Source organism: Triticum urartu, chromosome 1A (genome assembly GCF_056163025.1).
Source record: "Triticum urartu cultivar PI428250 chromosome 1A, HENAU_Tu73, whole genome shotgun sequence".
In the NCBI taxonomy this organism is placed as follows: domain Eukaryota; kingdom Viridiplantae; phylum Streptophyta; class Magnoliopsida; order Poales; family Poaceae; genus Triticum; species Triticum urartu.
Genome location: NC_141873.1, coordinates 22,509,264 through 22,520,037, shown reverse-complemented (window position 1 = coordinate 22,520,037; position 10,774 = coordinate 22,509,264). Strand labels below are relative to the sequence as shown.

General features: G+C 44.5%; 1 protein-coding gene across 1 annotated transcript; it reads left to right on the top strand.

Moving 5' to 3' along the window:
- The first annotated feature begins 125 nt into the window (after window positions 1-125).
- On the top strand, window positions 126-5,600 carry LOC125532580 (receptor-like protein kinase At3g21340). Its single transcript, XM_087544957.1, has 9 exons — window positions 126-264; window positions 3,189-3,260; window positions 3,374-3,445; window positions 3,621-3,701; window positions 3,770-3,939; window positions 4,034-4,302; window positions 4,393-4,519; window positions 4,665-4,724; window positions 4,879-5,600. Exons 1-9 carry the CDS (start codon window positions 137-139, stop codon window positions 5,553-5,555), a joined length of 1,656 nt encoding a protein of 551 aa, XP_087401083.1. The 5' UTR covers window positions 126-136; the 3' UTR covers window positions 5,556-5,600.
- The last annotated feature ends 5,174 nt before the right edge of the window (window positions 5,601-10,774 follow it).

Genomic DNA, 10,774 nt, shown 5'->3' with positions numbered 1-10,774 from the left:
CTTATATTAGTTCAAAGAGGTACGTAGTACCTATCTATCCCAGGATGATAATCCCAGTATCTGTCTATCTTGTACTACTGAAATATTGGGTGCCCTGTAATTTACTATTGCGTGCATGTGTTCAGCATCTGCCGCCATGGCGATCAAGGCCAACTACCAGGTGCGGAAGAACTGGATGGGTGACCCTTGCTTTCCCAAGACTATGATGTGGGACAGGCTGAATTGCAGCTATGCCGCTGCCAAACCTCCAAGGATCACAAGCATGTAAGTACTAGTTCATTTGATCCACACGTAAACACTTATATTTAATAATGAAATATACAATAAGCTTAAAAAATTGCAAGATCAATAATAGTTTATAGTCAATTAAGATAGAGTTACATGTTGGCACAAGGGGCACAGACCCGTGTCGGACGTCGCTCCGGACGAGTAGTTTCCGCCGGTGCACGTACGTACGCAGCAGCCGCTAGCTGTGCTAGCCGGACGTTTGGTTTCGCCGAGAAGACACACACGTACAAAACTCGCTAGCTATCGATCAGCAAGCAGCTGAATCGATTCGTCCGCCGGCCACAACGCACGTACATGTACACGTACGAGTCGCCGGTTTGCTAGCTCGAAACACACGAAGTGACTTGGTGGCTAGGGGCACCTATCGTGCCCGGTAATCTGCTTTATTGATCCGGGTTGAGTTTACAGGGTCTATTACATGTGTGTGTCTATATATATATATATATATATATATATATATAATATATATATATATATATAGTGTTACTATTCATCACCCAGAGTGCAGAATACGTAATTCTTCATCCGAGGTAATCTTACGATCATTTCATAATTAAATTACATTTTGAATTCAAATAGTTACATTCCTATTGATTCACTACGTAAAATTTAACATAAGAAAATAAAAATATAGGTCATAAGACAAGAAAATTTACAGTTTATATGTATTTTAGACTATGCTTTTATGTTTGTAATTTTACATAACATAAAATATTTTTTATGGCGATTATATATTTTCTTACGGTCCCTTTTTGCGTCGGAAATAAAACAAAACTTACGGAACGTAAAATTACGGTGCATTGATGGTAAAATAGAGGGGGTGAAGAATAATTATTCCTCACCCAGGGTGACTGGTAGCGCGATATATATGCAAGATTTCCTCAATACATGATGGTCCTCTGCCGAGCCACACACAAGTAGCTTTACAACGCTATTCTGAGATCTATGAACTTTTGGGGGAATAAACACTCTACCGATCCTAAGGAATTTAACCTCAACTACAAAATGATCATAAAACAATCGGTCTAAACTAGTACCTGAAAAACAAGATAAGGCCGTCGAAGAATCAGACTGAACCATAACTGGATGTTCTGTTTGTTGACGAGCAAGCGACATGCCCATCATCAACGCATGAATCTTTGTCCCAAGTGCCTCCCTGCAGTTAAATAAGTAGTGATACCCTGAGAAATTGACTGAACAACCATGCCGCCGTAAGATCATCCCAACCGCCGCCGTGCCATCCTCCTTCAAAAAAGAACCGTCAACTGATAGTGCCACCGTATTGCATGGAGGTGCAGGCCGTGGTAACACTTGAGGCGTACAAATAGACCTTACCTGTCCCAAGAATCTTCTACTACCATTTTTCCTTTTAACATATCTTCCGTTGAGGACTTTTGAGCAGCAATTATCGATCTCATCTAGCTAACCAGGAAGTCGACCGACACTTGAATCGGAACGCCCTCCTTCCCCTGCGTTATATCCCAGTGGAGCTTCCATATTCGCCATAATAACATGATGATCATACTTCAAACTATCTTTGAACCGCCAGCTAGAAGTAACAGTAGCAAGTCGTTGCCCATATCGATCACCTCCTCCTTGCGCGGAATCGGCCACACAGACCCAATCGTGTCCCACAAGGTGCTTGCATGCATGCATGCAACAAGGGCATGGTGTGCCCTTTCATCTTCCTAGCTGCACACGGGGCATGTCGCTCGTGTGGTAAGGTGCCGGTACTGTTTGTTCAGTCGTCGCCAATGCTCCGGACACTACTTTCCACACAAGTATCTTCATCTTCTGTGGCACTATAGTTTGCCAAATAACCTTCCACAATGGCCGTTCTCCATCCAGCTGCGAGCTAGACGCTCTATCCGCAAACCCGACATTATGTTGTGCTGTTGCCAACCGATAAGCACTCCGGGTGCCAAGCCAAAAAAATCATCCCGGTGACGAGGGGATGTTCTAATCTGAAGAATTTTTATCACATCCATAGGCCAAAAAAAAAACCTCTATCCGTTCATTCATCCAAGCACCATTATCAGCAATAAAATCAGACACACGGTTAAATCTCCAATAAATTTAATTATGTAGATAAAAAACAATATTTGGTCTCTCAGCTACTAGCTGTCACTGTTTACAAAATTAATCTCTCAACTTCAATATCATGCATACTTCTTGGACCCTAAGCTTTTCAAATAGAAAAAATATAATGGGTGCTGGACCAGCGCCGGATGACCCGGTCAAAGCTTATATATGATCAGATACATGGCAGCCTAGTCATTAAATAAAAAATAAAAAAACTTGAGAAACATATTTCTCAGAAAAGGTGATTATATGTTAACATAACAAAAGCAGATTTGTTTCAGCATGATTTAGAAATTAAAGATTTTTTTAAAGGATAAACAGGTATGTGTTTTCTGTTTTCTTAGGATCTCAAAAACTGATAAATAAATTAGTGATGCATTTTTTTGAATTTTCATTATGTTCATAAAAGATATTTGTGAGCTACACAGAATGCCTTATATCGTCATGATACTTATATTGTGTTTGCTACTTTTTTAGAAATTCCAGTTTCACAGTTCCACATTTTAGGCCTCCAAATGTTTTATCTACTTTTTTAAAAGTTTAATCTACACAGTCCAAATGTTTTATTTATCCTATGTTTTGTGATCGGCTGCTTTCCTGTGCAGAACCACCAACGTGTTGTCAGTCTTGCCACTTTAGCTGAGGCTAGAACCAAAATTGCCTAGATTAAACTTTTTAGGCCTCCAGTCCAAGATGTCTGGTTACGAAGTTTAAGGAACAAATCTATAACTGCCAAATGGTTGAGAGACCAAAAGGGTATTTATTTTACTACGGATAGCGGACTGATCCTTGGTATATACATGTCTTTTTTTTTGTAGAAATCTGTCCTCCAGCGGCCTGAATGGTGATATATCGTCTTCTTTTGCAAATCTCAAGGCCCTCCAATACTTGTACTAATTACTAATTCCGAAGTTCCTTATTTATTTGGCTTATATTTTATTATAGGTTTCAGCAACAATAATAACTCTTAAGAAACTAAAGATCATCTTTCCATATCTTGCAGGAATTTGTCAAACAATAACTTGACGGGCGCTATTCCAGATGCCCTTTCACAATTACAATCGTTGACAGATATGTAAGTCCGGCAACAAGTTAGCACTAGCTAGATAATGATATCTTGATCCATATGCAGGCACACTAAATTACAGCTCAGGCACTACACATGACACATACATTATAATTAATAAATTTTTACCCAACTATTTGAGTTATCATATATATATGTAGTGTGATTAATTTGTTTCCTCCAGAGATTTGTCTGGCAACCAGCTCAATGGATCGATTCCCTCTGGACTTCTCAAAAGAATTCAAGATGGCTCCCTGAATCTAAGGTATGCATACATACTTCATAAATTTCGTAAGGCATATTCATTAACTAACTTGATCATTAATTTCTTAGACATGGCAACAATCCAAACCTTTGTATTGGTGACAATTCATGTCAGCTTGCTGCCAAAACGAAGAGCAAACTGGCAATCTACATTATTCTCCCCTTACTTGTCATTCTGGTGATAGTATCTGTGGTCGTCCTAGTTTTTTTCTTTCAAAGACGACGAAAGCAGCAGCAAGGTGAGAGTGGGGCCTTTTCCATCATGATCCATCTAGCGCACAATAATGTCTTGTTGGTACATTAATTCATCAATTGCATGTGTTATACATGAAGGATCAATGAACAATAGGACCATGATAAAGCCACAGAACGAGGAGGAAATGTCAACGAGCCATGGTGGTGCTAGTGATTCGCTGTGGCTAGTCGAGAACCGCCGGTTCACATACAGGGAACTCGAGATGATAACAAATGGCTTCGAGCGGGTGCTTGGCCAAGGAGGGTTTGGCCGCGTCTATGATGGCTTCCTGGAGGACGGTACTCAAGTGGCGGTGAAGTTGTGGTCCCATTCCTCCAAACAAGGTGTCAAGGAGTTCCTCACAGAGGTACATTGGGACCATCCTGTGACAACACATGTCTTCAACTCTCCGCAAAAATTTATGATTCGCATGTGAAAATTTGTTGTGCTTGTGCAGGCTCAAATTCTAACCCGGATTCATCACAAGAATCTTGTGACTATGATTGGTTACTGCAAGGATGGGGAGTATATGGCTCTTGTGTATGAGTACATGTCACAAGGAACCCTGCAAGAGCACATTGCTGGTATGAATACCAATTCCGACTAACAATAAAAAGTAGCTTTTGACTCCCAGGAAAAAATATAGCATATAAAAAAAGAGCTCTTAGATGTTCCCTTTTAACTCATGATATACGAAAGTCATCCTCATCTGAACTATTGTATTTGCAGGAAGCGAGCGAAGTTTACATTGGAGGCAGAGGCTTCGGATTGCACTTGAATCTGCACAAGGTTCATGCTCAAATGCATTCTATTGTTGTTTCTTTCTTTTTACAATAGAAGAGAACACTATTCTAGCCTATGAAATTTTTGGAGGCACTTTTTGTTGTCGGAAACACATCTCTGTTTCCAGAATCTTATGGTTGGCTGGTCTTTTGATGTGTAGGGTTAGAGTATCTACACAAGGGGTGCAACCCGCCTCTTATCCATAGGGATGTCAAGGCCACCAACATCTTATTGAATGCTCGACTAGAGGCCAAGATCGCAGATTTTGGCCTGTCCAAGGCGTTTGATCACCACAATGGAAACTACATTTCAACAAATACAATTGTTGGTACACCCGGATATGTTGATCCAGAATACCAGGCGACGGTGCAACCCACAACCAAGAGCGATGTGTATAGCTTTGGTGTGGTATTGCTAGAGCTGGTCACCGGGAAGCCCGCCATCCTCTCGGAGCCAGAACCCATGAACATTATTCATTGGGTGCGACAGCGGCTAGCGAGAGGCAACATGGAGGGTGTGGTGGACACACGAATGCATGGCGGTTACAATATCAATGCCGTTTGGAAGGTGGCGGAGATCGCACTCAAATGCACCGCACAGGAATCAGCGCAGCGGCCCACCATTGCTGATGTTGTGGTGCAACTACAGGAGTGCTTGGAGCTCGAGGAGGGTCGCACCCATGACTTCAGCACTGGCAGTGGCAACTATGATTGCTCGAGCTGGAATTATAATGCTTATGGCAGTGGGCAATCCACTGATGTGAGCAAGAATGCTGCATTTGGGACGGAATTGAGGATGCCAACAGTGGGCCTCGGTCTAGCTCCTGCTGCACGTTGAAAGACGTCTTCGTCTAAAACCATTTATATGATTGCTACTTTCTTGAATGCCTTGTAAGATTGTTAATCATGTTGTAATTTACTGATTAAAGTAAGTGCAAGTGGATATTTTTCAGATAAGTTGCATGCAATTGTATTTGTTTTTAAAGTAAGGCATCAAAGTCCATGTATTTGTATAACTAGATGATACCCTATGCATTGTTGAGGTAATCTTGTTAAAAATGCATACTTATGTGATACATAAGCCACTAAAACTAATGAAAATACAATGCAACAGTATCCTCGATTTACACTTTAATAACATTAAAAATATATGAAGCATACAAAAAATGATGTATAATGATGAAAAAAATTGATCGCGGTTAAAAGAGTGCCATTTACCCAAAAAAGAGTGACTGGTCAATTGTATAGGTATGCTCTAAGTGTCACAATTCTTAGTGCAAAAAATAAACTAATGCCTTACATGCATGAACTAATGATGAGGCATGACAGTGTTGCATGTATATAGTAATGAAAAATGCAACTTATAACTTTTATGTATGGCTTGCTGATGTGGCATAGCTGCATGGCTAAGAAAAATAGATAGTGGATTGTACCTATTTTGCAATAGAGGAAAAGAGTGTTTTTAATTTCGGTGGTTGGAGGCTTTCTTCCAGCTGTTGGAGGCTTTTTGTTGAAAATAAAGAGTATTTCTATTTCCTTCTGCCAACCACCGGATCAGTGATCGCTACCATCACATCACCTCTTCATGGAAGCAGAGCTCAGTGATGCGTTCTTCAACCTTTATCTCCTCATAAGACGACCCAAAATGAACTGGGTGATTACGCAGCTCTCCAAGTCGCTTGCGGAGCTTCCTTTGTTCGTGCCGCACGGCCCCAAACGATGTTGATCCCCAGGCCATGATTGCACCGGCCGTGGCTCATAGTTTGTTAGTGATCTCCCCTACCATGTCAGCTTTGCCCCTGCGCCAAACTTGCTCAAGCAGCGGTAGAAACTCTTCATGCCTTTCCCACATCATCTCATAACGAACAAAACTAGGATTATTTGATCTCTGGTCCAAAGCTGCTGCTTGGTTTGTCAACAAAGTCGGGCAATGGTCTGACTTGGCCACATGCAAATGATGTAGTGCCGTGAAAGGGAAGAAGTTGGACCAATCGGCTGTAGCCAATGCGCGATCCGACCGAACCCGCCAGTAATGCCCTCCCTTGTATACGCCTCTCAAAGGTCTCCAAGCCTTTGTACCCAATATCACGAAGCACAAAAACATCGACGGCTTTGTGAAACAGAGCGATTTGTGACATATCTCGTAGATTTGGTCCAAATTTCTCTTCTTGACGGAGAACCTCGTTAAAATCTCAAATACAAAGCAAGGGGAGATCACACTCAGCTTTCAAAGCACGCATCATACCCCAAGTTTTACACCACATGCTAGTGTTTGCTTCGCCATACCAGCACGTGAGCTGCCATGGGTCCTTACCTTCCTTTTTCACTTCCATATCACCATGGTATTTGGAGAAGTTTCTAAGCTCAAGACCCATCTCCTTCCAATAAATGCGTAAACCACCACTACGACCTGAGCTTCCAACACCATAAGCACCATCAAAACCCAGAGTTTTTGCCAAACACTCGATGCGAACTTTTGCAGTTTGTCCTCCACCATGCATAAGACTGTCAGTGCACTCTACCGCCCGAAGTCATGCATCATGACCAGTCACAGGGTCGCCCAACCCGCGACAGCTCCAACACAGGATACCCATTTGGTGCGGGGTCCTCCCCTAGGGAGGCTGCTTCTGATGCCATCTTGTCACTAGGTCCTTCTTATTTGCAATGGTACTTGTTGATGCCGCTGTTCTTGGTTTTTTCTTTCCCTCGGAGTCACATACGTAGGTGGATTGGTGGTATTGCTTCACTTGCATTCTCTCCTTTCCCATTAGCCCCATCGCCTGATAGGTCCAGTTTGTTCTTTGCACTGCCAAATAACTTTTCCTTTTCTTCCTCCTCATCACCTTCCTTGGTTGGTTTCATTGGGCTAGCTGCAATATCATTAAGATCCTCATCTTTTCCATCCAAAACAGCCTCCTGCGAGTTGCATTTTCTGGGCATAGTTTTAGCCCCCCCCCCCCCCCTCTTCTCCCGCCTCATTGCTCACGTGTGTCATGCAACAGCGCCTGCCCTCCCAACGCCGATGAGAAAGGCGTCGTGCGTCTTTGAGTGATCAAAAAACCTCTACTCCAGTGCTTATCCTTCTCCCGCGAGAGCCCACTTCAACACTCCTCAAAGTTATGCCCCCATCAAGCCACATACGTCCCAGAAAAGGGGTATCTTCTCATATTTGACAAGTAACATGTGTTTTCCTTCTCCCACCACAGTCAAGGGTGTGAACTGAGTGAGGGCTTTTGCAACTAGTACACGACCACGAACTCGCACATAATTCCCTTCATAATACAAGCGCAAGGGATAATTGTACCTCTCTCACCCTGCCAATCCGGTGAGCCAGTTGATCCACTATTGTTTCATGCTGATATACATCAGGCACTTGTTGTATCTGCGTCCACACATAGATACCGTCAAGAGCTATCTTATCAGGATCAATTTTGCCATCACAATCCTCTAGAATCAGTCCATAGCCCCGGAAGATCCAGGGACCACCCATGAATGACTTTCTTCCAATCGCCCCGACAGAACATCTAAAAAACCAAACAAAGTCTCTCCCGCTTCTTCGAATCTCAAAGTATGGGCCAAACTCAATATGAAATTTCATCTGTTCAAACATCATCGTAGCGGTAAAAAGGACGATTGGCGTGCAGCCTCCCCACCAGCAGCCAACGCTTTTTTGTCTCCATCTTCTCCACATCTGCCGTCCCCAAGACCACATCATCAAGTTCATCATATTGGAGGTCCATGTGCTTCAACAACTAATCAAGATTGTCTTCCGTCCATGGCCCTGCTGCTGATCAGGACTGCATCGCCGCCATCTTGTAGCCACGACATCAAATTCCCGATGAGGAAAACCAGTCATCTCACAGTAAAGATCGCAATCGCCGCCAGAGCACAATAAACCCTAACTAGGAGGGTGCGTTTTTTCATTTTCAGCTATTTTCTATTACTCCCTCAGTAAAAAAATATAAGATCATTTAGATCACTATTTCAGTGACTGAAACGATCTTATGTTTCTTTACGGAGGGAGTATCTGATAAAGGGCAACACTCGCCTTGCAAGAATCTCATGGGCTAAGACCTTCCAGCCTAGTCTATTATCTATTCTCAATAGCACTTAGCCAGTGACAATTCTCGCCAATCCATTATGCGTATACCGTGGTGGTGGTCGAGCGTGTTCACGCACCCCCACCCCAGCCAACCCCGCGCGCACTATTGGGTCGGCCCATACACATAGGTTTTTCTAGTTTTAGCGAGTTTTCAAAAGATTTCGTTGTAGTTTTTTAAACATTTTTTTAAAATGAGACCTCTATCGGTTTTTCATCTTGGAACTTTTTTTTAACTCATGCTTTAAAAAATGTTGAACATTGTTTTTCAAATTCATGAGAATTTTTAAATTTTGTAAAAATATATATTTCCAGAGCAATTTTGAAACATTTGTGCAAAATACTTTCTATTAAATGTACCAGGCCAAATTTTGTCTGGGGAGCCTGGTCACTAATTGGGCCGGCCCAATACATGCAACTATGTAAGCAGTGTGTTGCTTCAGTCGTATCGAGCTATGAGCCGAACTGGAACTCCGAACAATTATCCATTCTCTTTCTGCTCTCACTCAGTGGGGAAAAAAGACGAAATATGCTGACTCGCATGCATTATCTTACAAGCAACTGAGACAACCAAACATACCTCGCAGCCAAATCTAACATCTAAGACCTGAGTTCCCATCCAGGACGCCTGCCGGGTATGGGTCACCCACCCATCCGGCGCACTCCTCAATCAGGACGCCTGCCGGGTATGAGACCGCCACAGCCACCTGCCACCAATTCATCTTCAGAGATGTACTGCTGCATCTACCTTGCCCGGTCTAACTGCCGTCGACGCCATCACGACGCCAGACAACGCCACCATCCTGCGCTCGTCCATCAACACACGCCCAGCAGCGAGCCCCCGCTGCTCCATGCCGCTGAGACCCGCCATTGTCGACGTATCAGATGCAACGCCACTCCTCCTTCGCGAACACCACCTTCTACCACTGGTCCTATCCCCTCCACCTGTAGATCCTCTGCACTCCCAACTGAGCCCCAGTGCCCCTGACGACACCTCCAGGAAGGTCACGACGCAAAAAGCGCCGCTGCCGCCAAATCCGAAAAGGATTGAAGGTTTTCACTCGGCCGGGGATCGGGGTGGGTGGATTGGGCCCTCAGCTGCGCCTTCATGAAGGAAAGCGGCGCCCATGAGCTTCGCCGCCGCCGGGCCGGCTAGACTAGCCAAGGTTTCCCCCGGACCCAAAGTACACCACCAGGGCTCACCACCACCGGAGCATGCAGCCGCAAACCACCAAGACGACGACAGAGGCAGCAGGAGAAAGGGGAACCTCCAGATCTGACGCAATGGAGAACCATGCCATGGCCGGACTCCACCAGCGACCCGCCACCCGCGCGGCCGAGTACGCTGGCCAGGGTCGCCTGCAGACGTCTCCAGCCGCCGGACGCCGCCGCCTCGCCAATAGGGCCGCCGCCCAAGGATCCGTAGGCCACCGACGCGATACTCCAGCCCGCAGGCTGACGAGATCGATCCGGGCGCCGAGATCCCCGCCGCCACCTTCCCTGGCGTCCGCGCGGGCTTTGCCGGCGGCCGTCTCCGGCGGCAGCGAGGGACGGAAGGGGGATGAGGGGAGGTGGGCGGCGATAGATGGGATCGCCCCCGAGTCGCCAGGGGCGACGCGAGGGCCGCGTGAGTTACGCCTTTAGCTGGATGCTTGAGTTATGTGATTATGCAGTAGCTATTTGAACCTTATGATTTCTGATATCCTATATAAGAAGCAGGTTCATGCATGTGTAGGAAGTACCTTTGCTCCATGTAACAAGTTTCCTTTTCTTTGCTGTGCTAGATAATTGATGATCTCTGTCCGTCATAATTGATCATGAAGCAAAAGAACAAGGCAATGCAGGGTTGATGAAACCTACAAGACGTGCTCATGAGATGTTTCTAGCATGTTCTACCTTATCTATTGTGACCAGTTCACCACGTCTCATCACATGTTTCTAGCTGGCTCAAAGTTCTG

Coding starts and splice junctions, on each gene's coding strand:
- LOC125532580 (XM_087544957.1), top strand. CDS start 137: ATGGCGATCAAGGCCAACTACCAGGTGCGGAAGAACTGGATGGGTGAC. Junction 265..3,188: donor CCTCCAAGGATCACAAGCAT/GTAAGTACTAGT, acceptor TTTTTTTTGTAG/AAATCTGTCCTCCAGCGGCC. Junction 3,940..4,033: donor ACGACGAAAGCAGCAGCAAG/GTGAGAGTGGGG, acceptor TTATACATGAAG/GATCAATGAACAATAGGACC.